The sequence below is a fragment of the Pteropus medius genome, unplaced genomic scaffold (genome assembly GCF_902729225.1).
Source record: "Pteropus medius unplaced genomic scaffold, Ma_sr-lr_union100, whole genome shotgun sequence".
Classification (NCBI taxonomy): Eukaryota; Metazoa; Chordata; class Mammalia; order Chiroptera; family Pteropodidae; genus Pteropus; species Pteropus medius.
The window spans coordinates 8,097,565-8,122,423 of record NW_024354502.1 but is presented as its reverse complement, the minus strand read 5'-3'; the positions used below and the strand labels follow the sequence as shown (position 1 = coordinate 8,122,423).

The following is a 24,859-nucleotide window of genomic DNA, read 5'->3' as shown; positions in this document are numbered from 1 at the left end:
GATTTAAAAATTAAAATGAAATAGAAGTGTTCACATTTGTTTCTGATTATTTTGCAGGATCTTGCTCAAAACAACATTTGACCAAACATGGTATATGGGTCCCAAGGTGAGAACTGATACCTTACTGCTTCCTTCTCACTAGAGAAGCTTCTGAAGCTTGAGGTTTTCACAAACATGAAAGAGCCTGTCTTGTATATAATCTGTTCCTCTGGATATCCTCCTGTCTTTAAACCAAAGCTTTCCCCCAGCTCTCAGTAGATTTGAGCCCATGCTTGAATGTATAAAATAGCCCAGATCCCCCAAAAGGATTGGGTGTTTGTTGTGGGTCAATGCTTCCATCTGTAGTATACTGATGGACTATCTGGATGGTTCTTTGTGCAAACTGGACATTTCTTAATTATACTATTGTTTTCTTGGTTCTAGCTCCCCTCACCCCGCAATGAAAAAGATGATCATACTTACACATCTCAAAGTTTTCAGCTAGAACTGTCTACCTGGAAGTCATAATGCTTTCTCTCATGCAGCAACATTTTAGAGATAAAAGTTCAAGTGCATCTGTAAATTCAAAGTGGAAAACAATTTGCACTGGCGATGTTGAATAATGAACTCGTCTTAACTTATGCTCATTTATTTCTTGACACTAGACAGAGTGACTTATTGTGTTTTCCATGAAGTCTGAGCTTTTGTAGCTGCAGGAAACCCTGCATGACCAATGGCAATGATGTTTGTGGGAAAAAGAGTGGCAGCTTTGAAATATTCACAACCAACACAATTTTGATTAAAGAAAGAACTCTGGTTTTTAATAGTTTTGATCATTAAAAAAGTTTAAACCTGCATAGCAATCATTTCAAAAATAATTATTTAATGTTCCATAATTAAACTGTACACAACCTAGTCTTGGGATATAGAAGCCGGTGAGGCGAGTTTGGAGCAGTCCGGTGCAGTCCCAGGAGCCAGGAGTCGAGTTCTCATTGGCCTTTTTGTGTGTGTGTGTCTTTTTTAATCATTCTGTTCATATAAGTTTATTTGGATACTTGGCACAATCTGGCTCCATGGCTGAGCGGATCTGCACTGGGAGGAGAGAGCAGATTGACACCCAGTCCCTTCTCACTTCCCCTCCCCCACTCGGCTGGGTTCCTCAAAGTCGCTCAATGTCTCGGTATTTCTTCCTCAGAATAGAGACCTGGTCTTTAAAGAGGACGGGGTCGAGCCTCATCTGAGAGTGGATCAGCGGCATGTAGCCAAACCAGCTGGCAAACGTATTCATGCAGCTCTGTCGCTGGGCAAAGTGGTCGGGGTCAGCCCAGCGGGAAGCCCGGGAAGTCTGGCGAAGGGAGAGAAACAAAGAAGACCATGAGTGACGTGCAAGGTGAGAAGGAGACACTGCAGAAAGCCAAGTCTGGCTCATGGGCACAAAGGAGAGCTCATGTCTGACCTGGCCCCCAAGCCTCCCCATCCTCGTGCCTGGTAAAAATTCAAGCGCTGATCCTGGTTTCCGCCCTTGGTTTTTCCAAGATATGCTGCTCTTTTCAATGGTAAACACACACACACACCCCCATACTGACTAATGCTCTGTTCAGTGAATCAGTCACCGATTGAACCTCAACTACTATGGTCACTAAATCTAACACTTCTATTTGCCCTTGGGATCAAATACAATGACTACCAAGGTGATTGTGGTTTCAAAGATAGTTTTCTAAAACTTTCTTGTTTCCTCAGTCGATTCTGGGTAAGTAGAAAAGATGGCTACCATCTCTTTAGCTCTCAGTGTTACCCCTAAGATTGGTTAAATATTTTTAGACCATGTAAATGATTGACACTGATTTAAAGGAAAGCCTTAAATGACTTGAGTGCTGCAATCTAAATAGATGAACTAAGCATGTCTTTGTAACCATGTTTTTACGAAAAAAGGAAAAGGTAGGCTGCCCAGTTATGGGGGAAAAATACAAAATCATTTTTACGTCACTAGATGTAAGTGTGTTTTGTGGTCAAAGTGCTTGAATCCTCATGCATCGTTAGAAAACACTTTCATAGGAAGTTACATTTTACTGTGAGAATCACTCAGAGTCACTTTAAAACCGTAAGTATCAACATGCTTATAAGTAATCACTGAAGATAAATACAAATGTCAAGTTACCTCTGAGCAGGAGGAAAACAAACAAAATACATTTTGTAAAGTGTTTTCGGGAAGTTCATTTGAGCCTCACAACAATCTGGCCAAGTTACCTACTCAGGTAGTAGCATCTCCACTGTATAGATGAGGAAGTAGGTTCAGGAAAAGTTAAAATTACTTGTTCAAGGCAAGAAAGGGACAGAACTCGGCTCCATTCTTGACCATTTATACTAGGAGAACTTTACTTGGTAAATCATAGAAAGTATCACATTAAATTAAAGTGACCAGGTGAGTTCAATAAACATGTGTATAAGAAAAGTGGGGGCAAATACAGTACATATCTAACTAGACACATCAATTTAGATTAAGGCTAAATTTAGATTTGTTCCCCCCAAAATGTGTAAAACTATTAGAAATAGTCTTTTGGTAGAATTAGGCAAATCTATGAGAAGGACATAAAACCAATCCCTAAGAAATCATGTGTTATTAGAATTCAATCCCTAATTAGCATATAACCTCAGGGAAGTTCATAGAACTCTCTAAGAAACAATATTAAAGGAATGTTGTGTCCTTAACTGAGATAATCTATATGAAAATGCCTGGACACATAGTAGGCCCTCAATACATCTTGCTTGGAATTGAAAAACCTTTCAGACTTAAAGATTAAAAAGTTTTACAAATCCTCTTGGCCATTCCTTTAGTAGTTAGAGGGAACTAGAATTTTCCACGAGACTGCTAAAGATAGCGGCATTGTCATAACTAGTACCTAGAACAACAGTATCTGATAACACACATATTTAGTAACTACTGAATGACTAAATTTCATAAATTTAAAATCCTGTAAATTTGTTGCTCTTTCCAAATTTAGCGAATGAAAAACCACCAATGGTGTTATCTCGAGGCCTGGCTAAGTTTTCCTTTGCAAAAACTCGATTTGTCTACGACTTTCGGTAACTGTTAGAACAAGGTAAACCCTAAACAGCAATGGAACTACATCACCACGTTAAAATATGTCCTTTCAGGCTGACTCAAAGCCTGCTGGATGATGCTCTACGATTTAACTTGGGTAGATCTAAATGGGTTTATGTAAGGTCTTTGATTTCTTCTAATACTGGGCCCTGTTCAAGATGAATAAAGGTAGATGAGCTTTAGCCTGACGCAGGACCCTGGGGTTTAGAAGGACAAGTAGTGGAAAGAAGAGAGCCTGGGATTCAACTCCCAGTTCTGTCTAATACTGGGTGACTTGTAGCAATCTGCTTAAACTCTCTGGAAGTTAAGCAGTTAGATTATATTCTCTTGCAAGTATCGTAAGTACGAAACTTTTGTGACTCAATGCAATATTTTACTTTTATAAAATCGTTCATACATGTTATCTTACCCCTGTGAGATAGATTTCACCATTTCCATTTTAAAGATGAGTCGACCGAGTTTCAGAAGGCAACTCATTTGGCTACAGCTTATAAATGCTGGCTCTAGAACTAAAAATCAAGTATTGTGACTCCTAGTCTGCCACCACGATGTTCATCCAACTCAAGAGCAATCACCAGAAGGCTGTGTTGAGAATGTTATTAGCTATTCATTAAATAGAGCACCAGTAATAAGCTTACATAAATTTTGTGTAGGTTTTTAACTGTGGAGAAGGTATGTCTTCCTCAGGCCACCTTGTAGGTCATAAAAAAGCTTTTATATTCTTGACATAAAGATACCCTTGACTTACACCTTCCCAATTATCCATGTGCCAACAATATACTCCCTCAGAGCTTTTAGATATGTTTTTTTTTCTGATATCTCCTCATTATGCTTCCTACAGGAACAGTGAGTCCTCATTACTTCCAGCTGAACTGCCAGCAAGAAAAGCAAGGGAGGTGAGCTCTCCTTCTCTTACCTGTCCCATCATTGTCTCCTTATACTGCTTCTTCTGGGTCACTTTGATTGGAGGCAATTTTGTCACAGCAGACACTAGGAAATTCATGAGAATGTCCTCACAGTTGGCCAGTTGGTCCACCATGTTCTTCAGGCTGGCTGGCAGGTAATGGGTATACAGGTAGTGATAATATCTGTAAAAACCAAAGAGATTTCCCAGGGGGGCCATTATTATATAATGACAGGCGTTCTTCTTTGACAGAAACCACATACGCATTCTTTGAATCCCTAAACAATCATGGAGGATGATGATGATAGCTATCATTTATACAGTAATTACTATATGCCAGATAATGTTCTGAAGTTCTTTACAACAAATGCCTCATCTAATTCTTATAAGAATTGTACCTATGATGCAGGTACTATTATTATCCCTGTTTCACAGATAAGGAAATGAGGTACAGAGATACACACGGAGGCAGATATTGCTGGAACAGTCTAACTTTAATATCAGGCTGGTTGGTAAGAAAAGGAATACTCGGACGGCAAGAGAAGTTACTTGTATATTATATACCATTATAAGCTGCTTTATAATTTCAATTACTGGTTTAATTGGTACTATATTCAATACTATCCCATAATTTTGACTCCAACAATATAATGTTCTATTTTAGTGGCCTGTAAACCATATATTTCAACAGTGTTAGAGCAAAACCCTAATTAATCTGGTGGTCAATCATTATGGAGAACTCACAATTTTCCTGAATTATTTTTCACCCAACTATTTCTTTTTTGGAGGGACATATATATTTGAATTAATCGGAGTCATTGGGTGGCAATGGCAGGAAGAAAGGGAACAATGAACTTTCAAGAAGTGGAATCTGAGATATTCAGTCAGCCTAACTGTTCACACCTTGTGCATTTCCAACTCTATTCCTGACATGCGAGAGTCTCTATTCTTTACTAAAAGAAACTAGGTTAAGATTGGTGTGTTTACCTTACTAAGGCAGAAGGGTGAGTATTTTATTAATGACTGAGTAGGAACTTTAAGCATCTTTCCTCACTAATTTTTGCAATCTTACCCAAGTCTTTATCCTGGCTTTAAGGACAAATATATGCAAATAATTCCTAAATTTTCATCTCCACCCCTGACCTTTTTTGACATACCCTTCGAATGTCTTGCCATGCCCAAGACTGACCTTCTGAATTTCCTCTAATACTTATTCCACCTATAGCTTTCCCTATCTGTTGACGGCTATTCTATCCTTTTAGTTCTTCAGGTCAAAAGACCTGGTCATTAAACTCCATATCCAATCTGTGGGGATATCATGCTGGAGCATCTTCAAAATATGTCCACAATCTGATTACTACTTACCACCTCATTGCTCACTTCCTGGTCTCAATCTCCATCATCTCTTGCCTAGACAATGTCAATCACCTCCCAAGAGATCTCCCTGCTTCTACCCTGGCCCTCTTAGAGTCTTTCCTCAACACAGCCTCCAGAACGGATGCCTAAAACATAATTAAGATTGCTATGCTCAAACCCCATGTCGCTTAGAGAAAGTCAAGTCCTCATGACGGACACCAAGGTCTTGCCTCTGGGCTCCCATGACCTCTCTCACCTGCTTTCCACTCACTCTGGTCACATTGGTTTTCTTGACATTCCTCCAATATTCTGCCTCAGGACATTTATTCTAGTTGTTTCCTATGCTGTAACACTCTTCCTACAGACATTCTCTTAGCTGGCTTCCTCTTTCCCTTCTAGTCTCTGCTCGAATCTCATTTGCTCCATGAAGATCAACTTGGCCACCCCCTAATCTTCCCATTCTCCTTTGGCACTCCTGATACTTTACCTGCTCTACTTGGCCTTTTTGCAAAATAATTTGTCATCTTAACATATTATAGAATTATTACGTATGTTGTGTCTCCCATTGTTAGAATATAAAACCCTCAAAGACGGGGCGTTTTTTCCTATTTTACTCAATAGTAAATCTCAAGCACAATGCTCAATTAAGTATTTGAGTATTTGTTATTCTAAACATTCAGTTACTCAGTACACCTTAAGCATGTCTTCACACTTCAGATGAGCTGAAAATGTTACTCTACCGTAATTCCTGAAAATGCAATAAGCCAAGAGTTTTTATCGATTTTAAAGACACATGTTGGCCACATCAACAAAACTTAAAGAGGGAGGCAAATGCTGTTAACGAGATTTGGCCCAAGTTCCTATTTATGCAGCAGCCAGAAACTAATATAAGCAATTATATAAGCAACTTAAATGCATGAGATGTGTAAATTCCTCACTTGTGGTAAATAGCAGCTCCTGTCAACACCATGGAGTAGTCATTCGTCCACTTGGATGTGTACCCCCACCGCTCCTTAGAGTTATCCCAGAAGTGGCTGCGTGCGGGGTACCCCACAATCCTCTCGGGGAAGCTCTGCCACACTGTGAAGGCAAAATCCACCTGCAAGCAAAACACAAGCCAAACAAGCAATCAACAGTGTTAACAAACGTCGACAAAACATTAACTTCCCCTCGTTAATTCATAACCTGAAATCCCACAACTGTTGGGAAACATTGGTTCCATGTATTCATCAGCAAATTAAACTGACTGCTTGACATTTTGCCCCATAATTATGCACATTTTAATGTCTTCTGTTACAGAAACTTCAGATTAGTGCAGAAATGAAAGAAGAAGAAGAAAAAAACATTTGCAGATATGTTCTTTAGAAATCCAATCTGTTCAAGCTAAAAAACAAGTCAAAAAAGCAGTCAGTCGCTTTTCCCTTCCCTCTCTCCAAGTGCACGTGACCACTGATTCATGTGAGGCACAAACGCATCTGTTTTTTAAATGGGAGATTTCCTATATACATCCAGAGTATGTATATGGCATATATCATAACAAGCACACAGAAAAGCCTAAGTGACTAAAACAAAAGCATCCTCTTAAGATCTAGAGAAAAAAATGTTTAAAAAGGCACCCAAGTTCTAACAGGAACACAAAGCAGACATAATAAAGAAACAGGGTTTAAAGAAGCACAGAGCAAGGGAAATGTATAAAAAGCATCCACAGTGAAAAATCGCTAAGAATAAGTGGGGACAAGGCCAAGTGAAGCCACAAGATTATTTTAAAGGAAATGCAGCTAAATGACTTTCCAGTGTTTATAATAACCCAAAGCAGGTACTTCTGAACCTGCTGTAAACTAACGTTTATAATTAGTAAATAGTCTGTTTTCAAATGGTCACATTCACATTTGACTTCCTATGATTAGTTGATGGATGGTAAATAATACATAGAAAGAGAAAAGTAGTAATAGCAAACAATTGTATAATTGTGTAATGCTTAGAATGGTTACAGGTACTTATACATTACACATAATTGTGTAATGCTTAGAATGGTTACAGGTACTTATACATTTTTACTCATTTAATCCTCACAATAATTCTGTGAAAAGGTAATTTTATATTATCAAATTTACAGAGAAGAAAGCCAAAGTCTATGGAGGTTCCAATAACTGGTCTGAGCTAGTAAGTGGCAGAACCGAGATCTGACCCCAGGTCACCTGGTTTCATCTTTGGTGTGTATGTTTTCATAGCCTCTTTTTCAGCTCTGTTGCTACAGTGTTGAAGGCGATTTATCCTTCATACAGGTTACACATTCGCCCTACAACCTTTGTTCTACCTCTTCTTGATAAGCAATAAAAATGGATATTTCTGTTACTCCACTAATATTTAAAGTCTTGGCACTGCGATGGTAGCCGGGGGGCTGAGTGATGCTGGCAAAAGTACAATTTCTACCCTCTCAGAAGTTTAAGAGTAGAGCAAATAAGTCGAAAAGTAGAAACAACTCCAGTTCCATCAACTGATGAATAAATAAACCAAATACGGTATATCTATACGATGGAATATTATTCAGCTATAAAAAACAATGAAATACTGATACATGCTATTACAAACCTTAAAACATTACGCTGAGTGATAGAAGCCACACGCAAAAGGCCCCATAGTGTACAATTCCATTTACACGGAAGTCCAGAGTATACGAATACAGAGACACAGAAAACTGGCTGGTTCTAAGGCTAGGGGGTAACTAATTAATGAGTATGGGTTTTCTTTTGGGGTGATACAATTGCTTTAGAATAAGATAGAGGTAATGACTGAACAACACTGAGAATATAATAGATGGCGTGGGATTTTATACTTTAAAATGGTCAATTTTATGTTAAGTGAATTTTACCTTGATTAAAAGACAAAGCAAGAAAGCCTAGATCAGTATTTCCCAAGCTTTCATCACATGCACAGCATCATGCCTTGCCTCTCGCCATATTCCCACACCACACATTCAATGACTTATTAAATATTTTTCTTTAAACTGCCTACTCTTTTTAAAATTAATTAGTTATTTTTTCACTAGCTTCACCCTAGGTAAATCTATCAGAGAAATCCTAGGTTTGATTGTTGGCTACATTATTTTCAAACAAACACTAATGTGAATACATAATTGTTAAAATGAAATACAAGCTTGCCATGAACCATAGAAAACTATTTAATGTGCACAGACCACCTTTTGGGAAACATAGGCCTGGGTGATTAGTAAAGGTCCTTTCATCTCTAAATCCTTGGGGCTTAGTTAGAAGTTACCATTTTTGTAAACAGCTATAAAAAAATTTTATGAAATTCTAGTTGGGTGTCCAACCTCAAGATAAGAAGGCCTTACCAATATAGCTTGCTTCCCCAAACTACAGCAGCCAGCGGGGGGAAAAGGAAGGTGACGGAGCATACATTAAGGAAGCCTGGTTGGGTATGGGGCATCTCAAAGTGAAAAGACAGTAGGGGAGTGGACAGTGTGTGCCAAAAAATTTAAATCAGGTTGTGAAAACCTGCACATCGTCACTGGTGTTTAATATGAATGGCGCCAACGGATAGTGTATTATGCGGCGCATCGTCCAAGAATCAGCCTGGCTGTCAGCACTCTTTGGGGTTTTCCATTATTCTTTGAAAAGGAAACACATGCACTGGCAACTACGAGAGAACCTGATGGGGTGTTTTCATCACACGTATTTCTTACTATCTCAAAGCCGTTTCAAGTCATTTCAAAGGAACTCAAAAGCAAATTCAGATAAACCTATGATTCTTGTGATAGTTCTGCTTTCATGGAGATCATTAACACATCAAAGAAGGCAAAGGTCAGCTCACAGGCCTTTTCTCTTAAAAACCAACATCTGTTTTCTTTTGAGAATTTGCAGCAAACCAGATAAATGTAAATAACTGTAAACCAACAACATCTAATACTCTTTAAAGAAGGCTGTTTAAAAATCTCTCCTTAATACTACAGAGAGACATTTAACAAGATAAGAATTCTTAGCGAGGAGATAAAATGAACCAAGATCTATATTCATCTAAAAAAAGAGAAAAGAGAAATCCTTGTCCTCAACCATTTTAGGCAACATAACCACCCAACTGATCGGCAGGCAACAGCAAACTAGACTGCCAACCTCTTAAATTTACATATCATTTTCAACCCACATTGACTCTAATTACTTCACATACAACACATGTTCCTCCAAGTGTGCACTGAGGGGCTAGAATTTCTATTCTTTGAAAAAAAATTCACCAGCACATGGATATATCACAGCAGCTGAAAGTTATTTCACCATGGGACAGGGAAAAACACGTCCTAGAGTGAGACTAATTGCCTTGTGCCCAGGGGAAGATGAAGAATCAATACTTTAGGAAACAGGATGATTTAGGTATAGACTGTGGTTGTCATGACCATAGGGTCCACCATGGCGATGGGATGCTCTTCCTGTGTTTGCCCTCCCAGATCCACTCTCCACAAGTCTTTCCATGCTCTGTACCCTGCGATGATGGAATCCTATGAACGGCATGACCTGGTTTTCCTTGGGGCTGGTGGCGACTGGGTGAGGTCAATGGGAGCCTTCAGGAGGGAAACGGAGGTAGGACAGAGAGGAAGGTCAGGGTATTTTTTTCCTTTTTCCTTTCAGCTTTGGAGTCAGTGTTCCGGCAATTGCCACATCCCTCCATGATCACAGCTGCTGTAAGGCACCTCTTCTCCCCCGTCCTATCTCTCAGGGACTTTGAAAATATTATTTCCTTTCCTGGCTCCTTCAAACCCAGGGGTGGGAGCTGTTTCTTGTTCTTGCTCTCCAGGTGCCTCACTATCTCTTGTGGGGTCCTTTGACCCCACCCACCTCTCTAAATAATACTAAAGCCCTTCACTTGAACTACCTGATTTGAATTCCATTTGCTGCCAAGACTCTGCCAGCTACAGGCAGGAACTGTGTAATCAAAGCACCTGGCATGGAGACCAGAACAAAGAAATCTCTCAATAAGTACTTGTTGAATGAATGCGCTCCTGGGATGCCAGCTTCCCTTGCAGAAAGCAACAGAAAAATGCAAGCTGAGTGTCCCACACACTGGACTCCAGAGCTGTCTTTCCCTTTGAACATTAAGCATATCTTCGTCTCCCCCACACACCCGCTTCTCCTGCCGACTTACACATGACACAGTTGGCTGTGTGCTCGCACTTTAATCCCCTCAGCATGCATCTCTCCGATCATTCATTCACCAAGTATTTATAGAGTTTCGGCTACAGAGAAAGCATATTATCAAGGTGGGTCCCAGCACATTTTGTGCTGGGGTTATTTAGGCTGCCCTGGCCTATAATGTTTGTTCAACTCTTATTTCATGGAAATTGGAAACAACCATGGAATTGCAAGGAAGAGCCGCTGAGGCTGGTAGCCTAGGCTGACACTGAGTCCTGACCGCGTGGGCAGCAGGCCACGAGAATCAGACCGGTGCCCAAGAACGTGCATGCTGGGAAGCGCCCGTGTTTAAATGAAAAGGAAAATGATTATGAATAAAAAGGAAAAAAGGGAGGGAGAAAGGCATTATAAGTAGCTAAGTCTTCATGCTACCATTAATAATGTATTTCCGATATACTACATTTTTATATAACGGTCTTTGGTCCCTCTATGGGTTAAAGGAAGGTTTCAGAGATCAATACTCACTTGGGTTGTAAAAATTGGTTTTCTACCATATCTATCTTTCCTCTTTTCTCTTTCCTCCTCCTCGCACCTTCTGTGTGCAATCTTATTTTTGGCACAAATACCTGAACGTCTGAAATAGCAGGGGTCTCCGTCTAAGCTTTAAAGTGAAACCATTTGCTCTTGTGTCAGTGCAAGAAAATGAGCACTTCAAACCAAGACAGAAAAGCTACTATAAGAACCCAGAATAGTGTTTCCTAACAGAGGTGACACACACCCACACAGGGATTAGGATAATTGGGGGAGGGTGGGACTGTTTGCTTTGGACAGCATGGATTCAAGATAACGCTAAACAGGCGCCCTTGCCCACCTCCCCTTGGTTCTTTGGCACACCTGCAAGCAGCTGTGCTGTTTAAAAACAAAAGATGAGGGCAGGCAAGAGGGTAGAGGTGATGTACAGCCATGCAAATGAGGAGCCAATTAGCAGAGAAAACAAAAGGGAAGAAGCCCTCATCGGGGTGCCAGGGGGTAGAAAGGCGCTCACAGGAACTGGGTTGATTAAAACCGACTCTGCAGGAAGTTTTGAAAAAATGTTTCCGATTTGGCCAGGGCGCTGGAAACAGGACTGCTGGCACCTTGGGTTTTGGGGGAACAGCCTGAAGAGCCCAGTGCCCCCTCCTCAGCTGTGGGCGCTCACCTCCGTGGTGGAAAGCACGGTGTCCTCATCGAGGCTGAGCACGGCATCTGTGATGATGTTGTCATAGGGCAGAAAACGGCTGCTCATCACCTGAGAGGGCGCAGAAAGAAGGCAGGAGGAAAGGAATTAGGGAAAAGAGGTAAATTTTGAGTCTTGTTTTCAGGACAATTCCCCCATCTCGGCCTTCATAAAGAATATTCTGCCGCCATGTCACCCCTCAGCATTGAAGACTTCCACTTCTCATCAGTGCAGATTCATCGGTTCCACAGTTTTGGGCACCTACTGTGTACACTTGCCTTGCTAGTCAAAGGGAGTACAAGGTAAAAGAGATACATTCCCTGTCTTGCGGGAGGTCACAGTCTGCAGAAGGATCACGACGGAGATGGTCAGTCCTGGCCTGATGTGAAAAATGCCAGGAGATCAGAGGATGCAGCCACCAGCCGCTTGGAAGAGCAGATGGAGGCCTCATGGAAAAGGGGCATTTCAGCAAGACCCTGATGGATGGGAACTCACCAGGTCTAAGGAGAAATGAGGCACAACACACAAAGCACTCAGTAGACGCACAGGCACAGAGGCGAGACCAGCACTGAGGCTGGAAAGAGCAGGCAGATGGAGAAGGGATTCCAAGTGCGGGACACACACCACTGAAGGCTGGGTCATTTTTGGAGATGTGCAGACAAATATTTAACAACTTTACTATTTATTTATTTTAGCACAGATTAGAAAAAAAATACATGCACACATATATTGGTCGCTATAGCGATAAAAGGAAGGAGTAAAGTTATTTTAAAATAATTTCATTAAAATGGAAAAAAGGCTGATTTACATAAAGTTATTAACTAAACTATCACATGTGGCCCACAGATTCAGGAAAATTGTGAAGGTAGTACACGAATAAAGTTTGCGCAACTCTGGGGTAACGCATGGTAAAGAAGCTAGGTGTGTGAGGAGTGGGGGTTTTGGGGACAAGGGGATTGGTTGTAAAATTGAAGCAGGAGAGACTACTCTGTGACAGCCACAGCTTAAACCTTTGTGTCGAATGTACCGTGCAATAACCATAAGAACGAAATCATGAGAATAACTAACAAGTTTTAAACATTTACAATCTGCCAGTATTTCAGGTTCTTTATGGATATCATCTCAATTCATATTTATAACAACCCCATTTTACAGGTGAGAAAACTAAGGCACAGAAACATTAAGGGTCTTGCACCAGACAGACCCGCCGGCATTTCATCCCAGATGGTGTGATTCTACAGCGCCTCTGAGCATGCTCTACCCGTCTCAGGTTTGAAAAGGACCTCGAAAGTGAATTTGGGGCACATCAGGCAATCTCTCATTCACCACCTTCCTCTGGAAGTTATAGTAATAGTTAGGACATCCTCTCTGAATTCATACTTGGAGACCCAAGAGAAAACACACACTTGTCATCAACTTTTAAGATACAAAAGCCACAAAATGAAGCAGCTGGACACTGGAGACAAAGGGAAAAACGGCAGACACCTAATCTGGCTGCCAAGGGTAAATGCTCCACAAATCTGAGCGCTTTCCTCCCACTTCCCCCCCAAAAAATGAGGCCCAAGCTATACTTACATCAAGAAACCAGCTCATGCACAGGCCTCATCTCAGATTGGGTTTACACGGCTGTGAAGCCACTGGAGTGCTTATGACTTTGAAGGGTAGAAAGCGTCCACTCTAACCCATCTCTAGAAGCCCCAGGAATGTATCTACAGCACAAATGGCTTCGGGTCTGCTACTACCCATCTTTCAACTGGGTCAATTTTTTTTCTTTTCTTTCTTGGGCTTTCAAAATAAATACGAAACGATCAGCAGCCCCGTGTACACGGTGCTCAGAAACCCCAGCCTGAAGCGATTCTCCTGATACTGTTTACATGTCCACTGACTGACGCAGAAGCCATTAGCTGCCAGTTTAGCGATGCTCTGACCTTCCCATTGTCAAGCCTACGGAGGAGAACTGCAAAGACAAGGCCTATAAATTCGAAATAGAATTTCGCAGCCAAACCAGTGAACACATCCATTTTAAACTCAAGGCTAGACATGGAGATTCTAAAATGCATGAGGAAGGCATATCTTCTTCCCCACCATGTGCCCAACCATTGGATTCAAAACAATCCATTCCTTTTCTCTGAACCTGTTTCATCGATAGAGGTTAAGAACACAAAAGCCGGCCACTTCCACATTCCAGTGTAGAAACTACAGGGTCTCTTTCAGAAATACCTTGGCTCAGCCACATTCCAAAAGTGGAATGGATTAGCATGAAAGAAACCATGTACTTAGAAAGTCGATCCTGAGGCAACTGGGTGGTCCTTGTTAGTTGATTTAAGAAATATTTAGCTAAGATGCAGCAGCCCAGTTCCTTCCAGAATTAGCAAACATGACTAAGAAACAACCAATATTCAAGAACTTTACTGTCTAATGGGGAAGATAAGAAATGTTCCTAACTAATTAACGAAGCACAGCTGAACACCTACCAGGAGCATCCAAGCCTAAGTCCATTTACACATACAGTATCCTATCATTTGATCCTTTTAGCGACCCTGTTAGTTAGGGATTACGATCATTTCCATTTACTGAAGGAGGGTTGAGGTGCAGAGGGTTAAATAACTCAACTTAGGTCACACAAAAGTAAGTCTGACTCCAGAGCCCATGATACAAACCATAACGTGACAGTGCCTCCCAGAAGAGAGCTGACATTTACCAAACCCTGGTGTATACCAGGTACAAGGCGAAGCACTGGAAATGCAGTATGCCACTTAATTCTCAAAAGAGGCCGAAGTCTTAGCCCAGGTACCCTGGAATACAGAGCCTGATGCAAGACTTAAGTACGATTGCTTTCCTGGATGGTATAATCCCAGGGCAGTGAGAGTGAGGGGAAAAGGAACCACACGGCCCACTGGAATCAGCGGCCAAGTTGGAGTTTAAGACTCAACAAGTGGCCAGAAGCCTAAATATAGATCTGGCTGGGAGAATGTGAGATATCTTATGAGACACATCTGATAAAGCCCATGAGGAAGGTACTATGGGTATCATCATCGTTTTATAAATAGAGAAACTGGGAATACTTGCTGAGGGTAGAATATAAAACTAATCAGTGAGTCTGTGCATAAAAATGCAATACTAACTACAAGTCAGAATGGCTCCCAGTGAGTCAGTCAGACTGGATTCTTTTTAAATATTCAAAGGAAGACTTATCTACTAGATCAGAGTCATGGAATCATAAAAAATAACAAAGAATCCCAAAGTTCAAGTTAACAGCCTCCTTCTGAGCACTGTTCTGGGCCTTGGGCATTGAAATCGGAGAGGAGGACAGAAGGGGTTGCAGGAGATATTTGTGAGCCAGTCCCCTTTGTGAAACCACACCTACGGTGGGATGGACTCGTGAGGGTAAGACCGACTGATGCCAGACTGATATTCTAATTCCCCTTTTTCTCATTAAATGCTTACCAAGCAGCAATCTGATAACCATGTTGCTTGATGCCAGCCCTAAGAAGGCCATGACTGTATGTCACTTTCCCCATTGTGTTCCAATATGTTGCACAGTGCCCAACACACAGTAGGCACTCATACTTTGGAAGTGAACAGGTAATGAATGCACTGATCATCTTGTCCATGTGACAGTTACAATTCTCACTGTATTATGGTGAACCGTATGAAATTGCCACTTTAAGTCAGTCGAATGATGATTTCAAATGGTACAACCTAATAAGTCAGTATTTTGTTATTCTGAATCAAAGATGTTTTACTTAATGTGAGACAATCTCTCATGACCTGACCCCTTGAGGACTGAGAAAGGAAGTCTCTTAGATGACAATGCTTCACCAATCTGTGTCATTTACCAGCAACTAATTTCTTCGCAATGCATAAGATCTACAAGAAAGCAATACACGGAAGCTAGAGAAACAAGAGCTCACCTCCAGCTTCCAGGAGTAGAAGACACTTCAGAGAGGAGGGAGCATGTAAACAGGGGCATAAAGAATTGGTGGGAAGTTTGAGAACAGAGATGAAGAGATGAAGCGGGGGGCGGTGTCCAAGATTTACAACAAATGGGAAAGAAAAATTAGAGGTAGGAAGGGATGCGGTGCAATTTAGATAATTGTGAGTGATCAAATTGGGTTGGAAGACAGGGCCTATAGGGGAAAACAATGAGAGAGAAGACTGGAAAGGCTGGCCAAGGCCCGATTATGCATGGCCTCAAATGACAATTTAAAGCATTAGCAAGTAAAGTCCTTTAAGGGCCACAGGATGATTAAGATCATTTCGTTCTAGGCCAAATGATTTGGAGAATGGAAGCAAGGGACTAGCTAGGCAGCACTCATCAGACTCTCTGATGGAGACACCAAAACAAAATTAAGGTGAAAATGTCCTTTTTCTTTTTAAGATAAATGTGAGAACAAACCACTATTCTGAAAGACACAACTAATTCAGATTATTCGGCTAAGCAAACACTGTGTATCACCACAGTCAGCAGAAGTCTCACCTTTATCCTCATCATTTATAGAAAGATTACAATTGCCAGGCCTCGAAGTCATTTAACCCTAATATAGGAACCCTGTGAGGTATGTGTTGTTAGTTCCATTTTGAAGAAGAGGAAGCTAACAAGGAAAGGGTCAGAAATTTCCTAAAGCAGCGGCCCCCAGCCTTTCTGGCACCAGGGACCAGTGCTCCGATGAGAATCAAATGCCTGCTGATCTGAGGTGGAGCTGAGGCAGTGACGCTAGCACTAGGGAGCAGCTGCAAATACAGATGGAGCTTCGCTTGCTTGCCCGCCACTCACCTCCTGCTGTGCGGCCCGGTTCCTAACAGGCCACGGACCAGTCCCATGGTTGGGGATCCCTGTCCTAAAGTGTCAGTATTGGAGACCCAGGATTCCCTAATTTGAAAGCCCATGGCTATCAAAGCTGAGAACATTCAGAGACAGGTGCAGTTTTAGGAAGAATAGTCCAAGGCCAGCAGCTCCCAGGAGGGGGAGACATCCAGGGCCAATACCCAAAATACCCCAGAGAGAAATGAAGATCCCAGGGTGGTTCCACATTTAGGGCTCCTTCCAATCCTACCTTGCTTTCTCCTTCAATGACGATGACAGGCACAGTAGTGGCAGGCCAGCGGTGTTTGGCTGGGAGGGGCTTGTCACAATTCCATAGAACTATGATCTGAAAGGAACGGCGGATCATTAGATGGCTTGGAAGGCTGATGGATACAGGCCTCCAACCCAACGTTTCTTCTCACAGACAGAAAGAGAGGAGATGGGGATCCGAGCAAGGCAGAATGGCAGACATCGAAACTGATTTTAAAGCGAGTCCTCTCCCATGCAAACCTTCAGAACCTGATCACTTTGACTAGAGAGAGAGGAGAAAAAGAGCCACCTAAAAAATTGCATCAAGGGGATGGGAGAAAGCTGGAGGGAAAAATGGATGTTCAGGGGTGCTGGACCTTAATAAAGTGGTTTCCGAAATTCTGATCTCATGACGATGAGTGAGATAACAACACTGATCAAATTAAATAAAAATGAACATCTGCTATGACCTTGCACTACACCAGGCGGCATGGGAGAAATAAAAGAATTCAAGACAGAACGAGCATGAGCTCATGTTTTAGATTCTCCAGAATGGCTGCTGCTTTCATGTGACTTTATTATTTCTAATAAATGTGTTTGGTTCCGAAATGCATACTTCAACATGATTTAATTCTTTCCTCATTTATAAGCCTTCTTCTATAAACTAATTTACAAATCAGAAAAAACACTGGTAAAGACTAGGAGAGTGATACTGATTTGGCAAATATTGTTACCATAGATATAATCTTCTGCTCTCAATTTCATAATTAATCATGATTGCTGTGGGAAAAAAAAGTTGACACCTGACACCAACAAGTCTGTTTCTTCTGTTGAAACTTCATTTTCTGGGTCTTCCCAGTGGCATTTCTATTACTTTACCACTTTGGAATTTTAAAACAAAATAATGTGCTTTAAAAAAATGTATTGGGATATAGACAGACAGACAGTTATATGGATAAGATAATATACATATATAACCTTACCCCGGTACAAAGATCTCTTTGCCACCTACCTGTTACCTGTGCCAGATTCCACTCCCACCTCTAAGTTAATGAAAAGGCCATAATTCCACCTCTAAGTTAATGAAAAGGCCATAACAAGGCATGACAAATGAAAGTGGAGTAACAGGACGTGAACATCAGATGAGTCCTAAGGAGCAAAGTGTGTGGCGGGAAAGGAGTGGGGGTCTCTGGTCCATTAAGCTGGAGGAGGCAGGTGCTGCTGTCAACCCCCGACTCACCTGGGCACAGTACTGGGATTTGGCTGCAGCCACGAGAAGTTTCAACACTGGCTGGGACTGAGAGACCAGGGGGGTCACCGCATGGATGACTGCAGTGAATTTGGAAGGGGGCTTTAAACCTGAAACAGAAAGGGGAGAGGACTCTAATGAGGCACTGAAAATCAAGACTTAAAAGATTACTCCTCCTTGCTCCGCTGCCTCGCCCTGCAGCTAATGTTCCCTTCTACATGTTTTCCCTTCGCCTCTTTTGTCCTGACAGAACACAAACAAGGTGAAAAGCTGCTGGTTAACGGCTGCCTGAGACCTTGATAATTTATAGTTCAATGTCCATTTCCAGGTTCTTCCTTTGATTTGCTTTTCCTCTCCTGGGGGTGCATATCTTTGATCTTCCTTCTGCTTTGTAGGTACCCAAAGTCTAAATACACACACGCATGCACACACACACACACACACTCTCAACTCAAGAAAGGGTCTACTCTAGACACTTAATATCTCTGTATGGGTTTAAGTAACTGTGCTCTCTTTCCCAGGGTATTTACATCTGTCTTATTCTTAATTATATAGTTAGGGGTGGGGAGCGGGGGTTGCCTGATCAATTCTATTTCAAATAATAACTAGCAAATGGTAAAAGTGAAAAGAACAGCATCCAGAGCCTGACTAAGCTTTTTATCCTAGCTCTACCACTTAGTAGTGCTGGGATCTTGGAAAAATTACTTAACTCTCTGTTTCCAGAGCTGTAAAATGGGGTTGATACTAATAGTATCAAACAAATGGGGCTGTTATTAAAATTAAATGAGTTAATGAATACAAAGTGCTTAGGACAGGACCCAGTGAATAATAAGCAATAGGTCTTTATTAGTAGCTATCATCATCCCCATCACCATTACCATCATTACTTTGGATCGGAAGCCTCTATACATCCAAAAACCTCTTGTTTGTGTAGCAGTGACATAGCTGAGGAAAAAAGTATGTGACTCAGACCTCTGCCAATTGTGTGCTCTGAAGCCCCAGGTAAAAAGGTATCGTGAATAAGCAAAACGGCGACCAAAGAGAAAGAAGTGAGATGGCTTCCCCCCAAATGAATTTTCTCATAAAAACTCACTAAGAAACTGGAGACCAGTTAAAAAGTGCTTTAAAACATCATTGGTTCAGATCCACTAATTTGCATTTCAGTAGCTTAAATGTGAAGAAAAGAGGGCAGAAACACTCAAGTTAAGCTTTGAAATTGATGGGATAAAGGTAAGAATCAGACTATATATGTTAAAAGATTATACAAATGTTTGTAGAGTAAGTTATATCATCAAATTAGTACTTTAATTGCACGTCAGAAAGACCTACTATTGAGTCTCCCCACTATCGAGATACACATTCAAGGTTTTACCAAGTAAGAAGAATAAATATGATGGAGGGGTTCTCTTTTTAATGGTGAAGACAAATCACTGTTCTTTTTCTGTAACAGTTTTAAGAAGTATTATTTACATGTTTCTTATGTGCTGACTTCAAGGGATGATCTTAATGCTCTATAAGAAATATACAGAAATTTTAAGTATGGCCTTAATTTGAAAATTGCTCAGTTCTAAATATGTCACCCAGTGTGGGCCGTTCGCTGACTGTGATATGGTCCTCATAACACATTTGGTTTGGATGTAAGGGCTCTTCGTCACTGGCTGATATTTCAGACCATGAATTTCTTTAAGTTTCATCTTATCAGTTAAATAACTCTAAAAAGAGTGAGATAGTTATTGAAGAATCATCAGTATCGGTTGGAAAATCTAGAGTCCTTTTGGCACATCGACTGGAAAGATGCTTTACTATGCCGGGGTTTCTCACATCTGAAACAGTGAATGAGGGGAATGTTACCAATATAACTAACTCTATAGGACAACTGGGGCCCCAAATACAAAAGTGTCTACGGTGGTCATGGTAGCATTTTGTAGACCTTTCTCCCTCTGCCCACTTCCATTTGCCTCATCGAGATTAAACTAAAAGCTGCCTGAGAGCAGAGATTGTATCTCATTTGATTTATTTTTATCACCTAGCCTTTCATTAACATAGCACATCAGAGGAGCATAATAAATGTTGAATGAGTGATAAATTTCTCCCTTGTCATATATTCTTAAATCTTTCTCCTTTCCCTTTATAAATTCAGTTTTTCTTTGGTGTGAGATAAAGTCGAGATAGTGAAAAAAAATTAGGGAAAGCTCTTCTAGCTCAATTTTATATATGATGCGACTTTAAATTATAGCTACCCCATTGTCATGTTCAAAATGATCCATAATTTGGGAGCCTATTTCTCAAAAGGAAATGATGCTACTAAATACAAAATGTAGCTGCTCAGATAAGAAAGTCATTTTTCTCATTTCGCAATGCTCTGCTGGATTTATAATTCTTGACCTTGATACACCACTGATGACAGGGCTCTAGAAAGCAATCTCCGATGAAGACAGTTAGGAAGACCCCGCTATAGAATAGAAAAATCAAGGGGCTTTAACTCTCAACAACATCTGGAGGGTACACAAGGGTACCCACTGGAAGGAACTCACTTACCTAAATTAGCATAGTAGTAAGGAAAATCTCCCAGATAAGACGAATACTGTGGCAGTACGAACAATCCTCCAGGATGTTTGTTCCATATTAAACTGTTACGTGATATGTGCTTGAATATTCTGTCCTGAATAATCTAGAAGATGAAAATGTAGCACAGGGTGAAGATGAGGTCCTGACGGCATCTGATAAGGACCATGCTCAAATCCAAACTGGAGCAATGAAGACACCCAAAGTTACGACCCGACCCCCCGACTCTCCATTGATAAAAACATCTGAGACACAAAGGGAACGACAGAGTAATGGAAAAGAGTGAGGGAGTGAAAGAGATGAATTACAGCCAATCGAGTTTCCTCACTACACTTCAGTTAACCATAAACTTTATCTTATCTTTCTATAATAGTAAGTCCGTGCTCGTTTCAAAGTAGAGTGTATGGAACAGTGTACTTGCTGGCTGAGCAGTGGGCCTGGATTCATATTGAGATTTGATCCAGGGCACAGAGACGTCAACGAAAACCACGTGAAGACTAATCTGGAAGCATACTGAGGTGTGACACATTCTAAAAGGTGTAGAGGTTTTGATCTGTCACTTTAATTCAGGAAGCAGATTTATTTGCTTGTCATAGTTCATTTTCCTTTCAAAGTCAACTGCAGGACTCCAGGCTACCGGTTAGCTGAAGCTTTCCTATATTTCATCTCAAAAAGTAGAGAGTTAACAATTATTGAAAACATCCTATGTAATAGGACAAGAGCCATGGCATATGAAGACTAATAATAGCCAAGCTAGTTCATTAGTTTCTTTGGACTTTGGGACCTTGCAGATCATTAAATTCTACATTTAGAGTCAAACATTCTCCCATCCTGAATCATTTGTCAGATGAATGTGATTAGTCCACTTTACGGATTTCTCTCTGTGACTTTCAAACTCTTGTAATTATACCAACCACTCATTAAGATATGATTTGGCAAATAATTAACTTGATACAGAATTTCATGTTTTCAGCAATGTTTTTTTTTTTTTATAGTTGGAAAAAAAAAAGAAAAAGAAAAAGCTAGCCATATGTCTCAAGATATTTAAAACCTAAATCATCATTTTCCAGGTCCCTCTTTAATGCAATGTGATTTTAAGGTCATTTTAAATGGAGTTTTATTATTTGTTAAGGTTATTAACACCCTCATCTCATCCCATGTGGTGACTAGGCAAGTAATAAAGTGAGATACATTTATCTTTGCAAACCTTATCATGTTTATATTTCTTAATGAGAAAAAAGGAAGCAAAGAGGAAATTTAGAAGAACTCCAATACGTTAGTTCAACAGTTTCTGCATTTTCTCTTTCCCTCAGATCAAAATTGCTAATTTTATGTGCTAGGTAGAGGTTTCTAATATGATAGAGATTTCAGGAATGTAGCTAAAATATTAATGTTTACTCTGTGGTATAACAGAGATGTGTTAAAATGTCATTGTCTAGGCATGGATTATGAGGAAACGGTCATGGTTGTAAAGGGATTTTACATGGCTAGCCATTCCACTTTGTATATCATTTATTCCAGTTTTTATTATTTGTCCAAATCCACTGTCTATTTAGTTTCTTTTATAGTTTTCATTTATAGTTTTTCAATTAGATCGTCTTTTTCTGCTGTCCAAATTTAAGTTCCTTCCAGTATGCGGTCACTTCAATAAATATTGAAGAGTAAATTGACAACAGACAGGATCATAAATCTGACCTATGTACAAATGATATGGGCTCAGAGATGCCACAAAATGGGTCACTTCAGGTCTCCAAGTGGTATGCTTCTCACTGTGATAGATTTGTTTTGGTTGAGTAGCACATTATTATCTTTTCGAATTTAAGGATATAATAATAAGTTGTAGTACACTTTTGAAATACCAATAAGCATTTTATACTCTCTTCAAAATGGATCTTGACAGAATAATATCAGCAAAGATATGAAAACAATAGCACATATTGAATTTAATCTGGGTCAAGCAAGTGGCTACCTTCATGTCTCGCTTTCCTTTTTTGTAATAAAACAATAAAATATCAACTATAACAACCTCTCAGAATTGTTAGGAAGAGCTGCCTAAGTTTTAATACTTAAGACTTGTTTTTTTTTTTTCTTGCTATTAATAAAAAATTTTCATTCCTGTGTTCGTTTTCTAGGTACAGATTTTTCCATTTTTATACAGCTATATCATAGTTATTATATGTTATAGGTATCTTTCCATATTACTAATAGCATTTATGGTTTACTTATTCTAAATGCCCAACAGTGCAATTTTTTTCCATGCAAAGTGATAAACACAATTATGAATTAAGTTTTCTAACCTTTAAGATTGATTCTTTAAGACTCTGTCAAAGGGTATAAACAATTTTAAGGCTCTTCATGTTATTGCCAAATGTTTTTCTAAAAGGTTTCTAGCAATGCCTTCTCAAAAGTTTGAAAGAGTATGGATTTCATTTCACCAAATAGAAAGGTCATTTTGTCCCTTTCCTAACTTCCAATTCTCTCTATTGCTACACTGGACAGCATCCCAGGATCCTTTCAAGGCACTTGGTATCCACCCTTATTGTTGTGAAAGAAGACATTACCTTTAGGGGTTGGATGCTTCTTTGGCTATAAAGAAAACCAACACAGACATACACACAGACACATATACAGACACAAGATTTTTTTTTCATTATAGTCTCAAACGGCACCCTCAATAAGAATAATATTAATGTGAATTTGAAAGGAAGAACGACAGGCTCCTTATTTTTCTTTTTTCTGTGCCATATACATATTTTTAAATAATGGAAAACAAGGGATCTTCAAATCTATGGTGTCATTCTGTGTGGACCTGACTTGGTCTTTTGACCAAGCAACGTTACCTAATACATGCAGTGCCATCATATGTAACCTCACTCCAGGCCAAAGCAATCTTCTATTTCCATTATCTCATTGATTTTAAAATTTCATTGTACAACAGCATCAGCAAGACTATTTTAAATGCACATGGTTAGATAGCTGAAGAGAAAAATGGAGAATGAAGACTTCATAAATGTCCACAAAAAATGTGCTTTCCAAGCTACCATTAGCCGTTTTCGTATATTATTACAATCTCACGCACTTTTCTTGTGCTCGCCATGATTCTGACTGAGCTCCTACTGCTCAATCCTCTGTGCCAGGTTACTGCTGTGCAGTATTCTGACAAAAAATGAAATCCATGAAGGAACACTGACATTCAGTATTTTATCATTGTCCTCATCATTACTTCTCAATTTGCACACGCGCACACACATACAATATTAAACACCAAACAGCCTAGCTCTTATGAAACAGCTCCTTAATTCCAAGATGCAGAATTAGGAAATTTCAGTCACACTGGAAATACTGTACTAGTCGAATCCCAAATACAACAGCGTGGAGTGCAACGGAATGTACTAACAACTTGACCCCGGCATTGAAGAGAAGGATGAGGTATCCTGTTTTCAATTGTGTCTAGGTACTACCTACAACTCTACAGCTCATAATCTCCAAACCTAAGTAATCCCTTTCTCATGCCCTAGTATACAGCAAGCAAAGAAGAAAGTGTTTGAGTGCAGAACATCCCGAAAGTAAGGGATCCTCAAATCTATGGTGTCTGAGGGTAACTCTGAATTATCCTCATACCTTAGGACCTCCAGCAGGGATCAAATGATTTATGTTATCTAAGTTCTAAGCCAAGTGGTCGTTTATGATATGCATTAGTTAAATCATTCTTATAAGCAAATTGGCTTGCTCGCTTGTGTATGTGGATGTCATTTTCTGCTATTTTCTCTGCTTTTCTGTTTACCTTGGATTCTGGGCTACTCTGAGTCCTGAATTAAAAAGGGAAACTGGATGATATCTCTCATGCTATTCACTTGAGAGGTCAAACTGTTACAATCTAATCTTGAAACCTTATATAAGGAGATTTGATAGTTGTCATACATTTGAATTAAGTATATAGTTTGCAGTGTTTTCAAAACAACTATCGCTGAAGAACGCCATGGCTTAAATCCAAGAGGAAAACAGCCTTTCCAGGCACAGAGATGAAAAGAGCTTGACTTAAATTCCTATTCTGATGAATAAACACAACCAACTGTTACTACAGGATAATTGAGCACTGGTAACTTAACAGGCAAGAGACCAGATCTATGCAATAAACCAAACTCAAAAGAAATGTAATTAATGAGATACCATTTTCATCTGGCAAATTAGCAAAGTTGTGTATGTGTATGTTTTAATTATGATCCTTATGACTGACAAGTGTGCAAGAGAGGGTCCCTCTCAGACAGTCTGTGAGATTCTAGATTGATA

General features: G+C 40.1%; 1 protein-coding gene across 2 annotated transcripts in view; it reads right to left on the bottom strand.

Annotated features, from left to right (window-relative positions):
- Positions 1 to 772: 772 nt before the first annotated feature.
- EXT1 (exostosin glycosyltransferase 1) overlaps positions 773 to 24,859 on the bottom strand; it is a 259,408-nt gene continuing 235,321 nt past the window's right edge. For both annotated transcript variants that reach the window (XM_039853474.1, XM_039853475.1), the window contains 7 exons: positions 20,543 to 20,675; positions 17,996 to 18,114; positions 16,757 to 16,852; positions 11,682 to 11,771; positions 6,281 to 6,441; positions 3,999 to 4,170; positions 773 to 1,324 (listed from right to left, as the gene is read on the bottom strand). In XM_039853474.1, the coding sequence (XP_039709408.1) occupies positions 1,139 to 1,324; positions 3,999 to 4,170; positions 6,281 to 6,441; positions 11,682 to 11,771; positions 16,757 to 16,852; positions 17,996 to 18,114; positions 20,543 to 20,675 (957 nt within the window). In that variant the 3' untranslated portion in view covers positions 773 to 1,138. The remainder of the gene's footprint in view (positions 1,325 to 3,998; positions 4,171 to 6,280; positions 6,442 to 11,681; positions 11,772 to 16,756; positions 16,853 to 17,995; positions 18,115 to 20,542; positions 20,676 to 24,859) is intronic.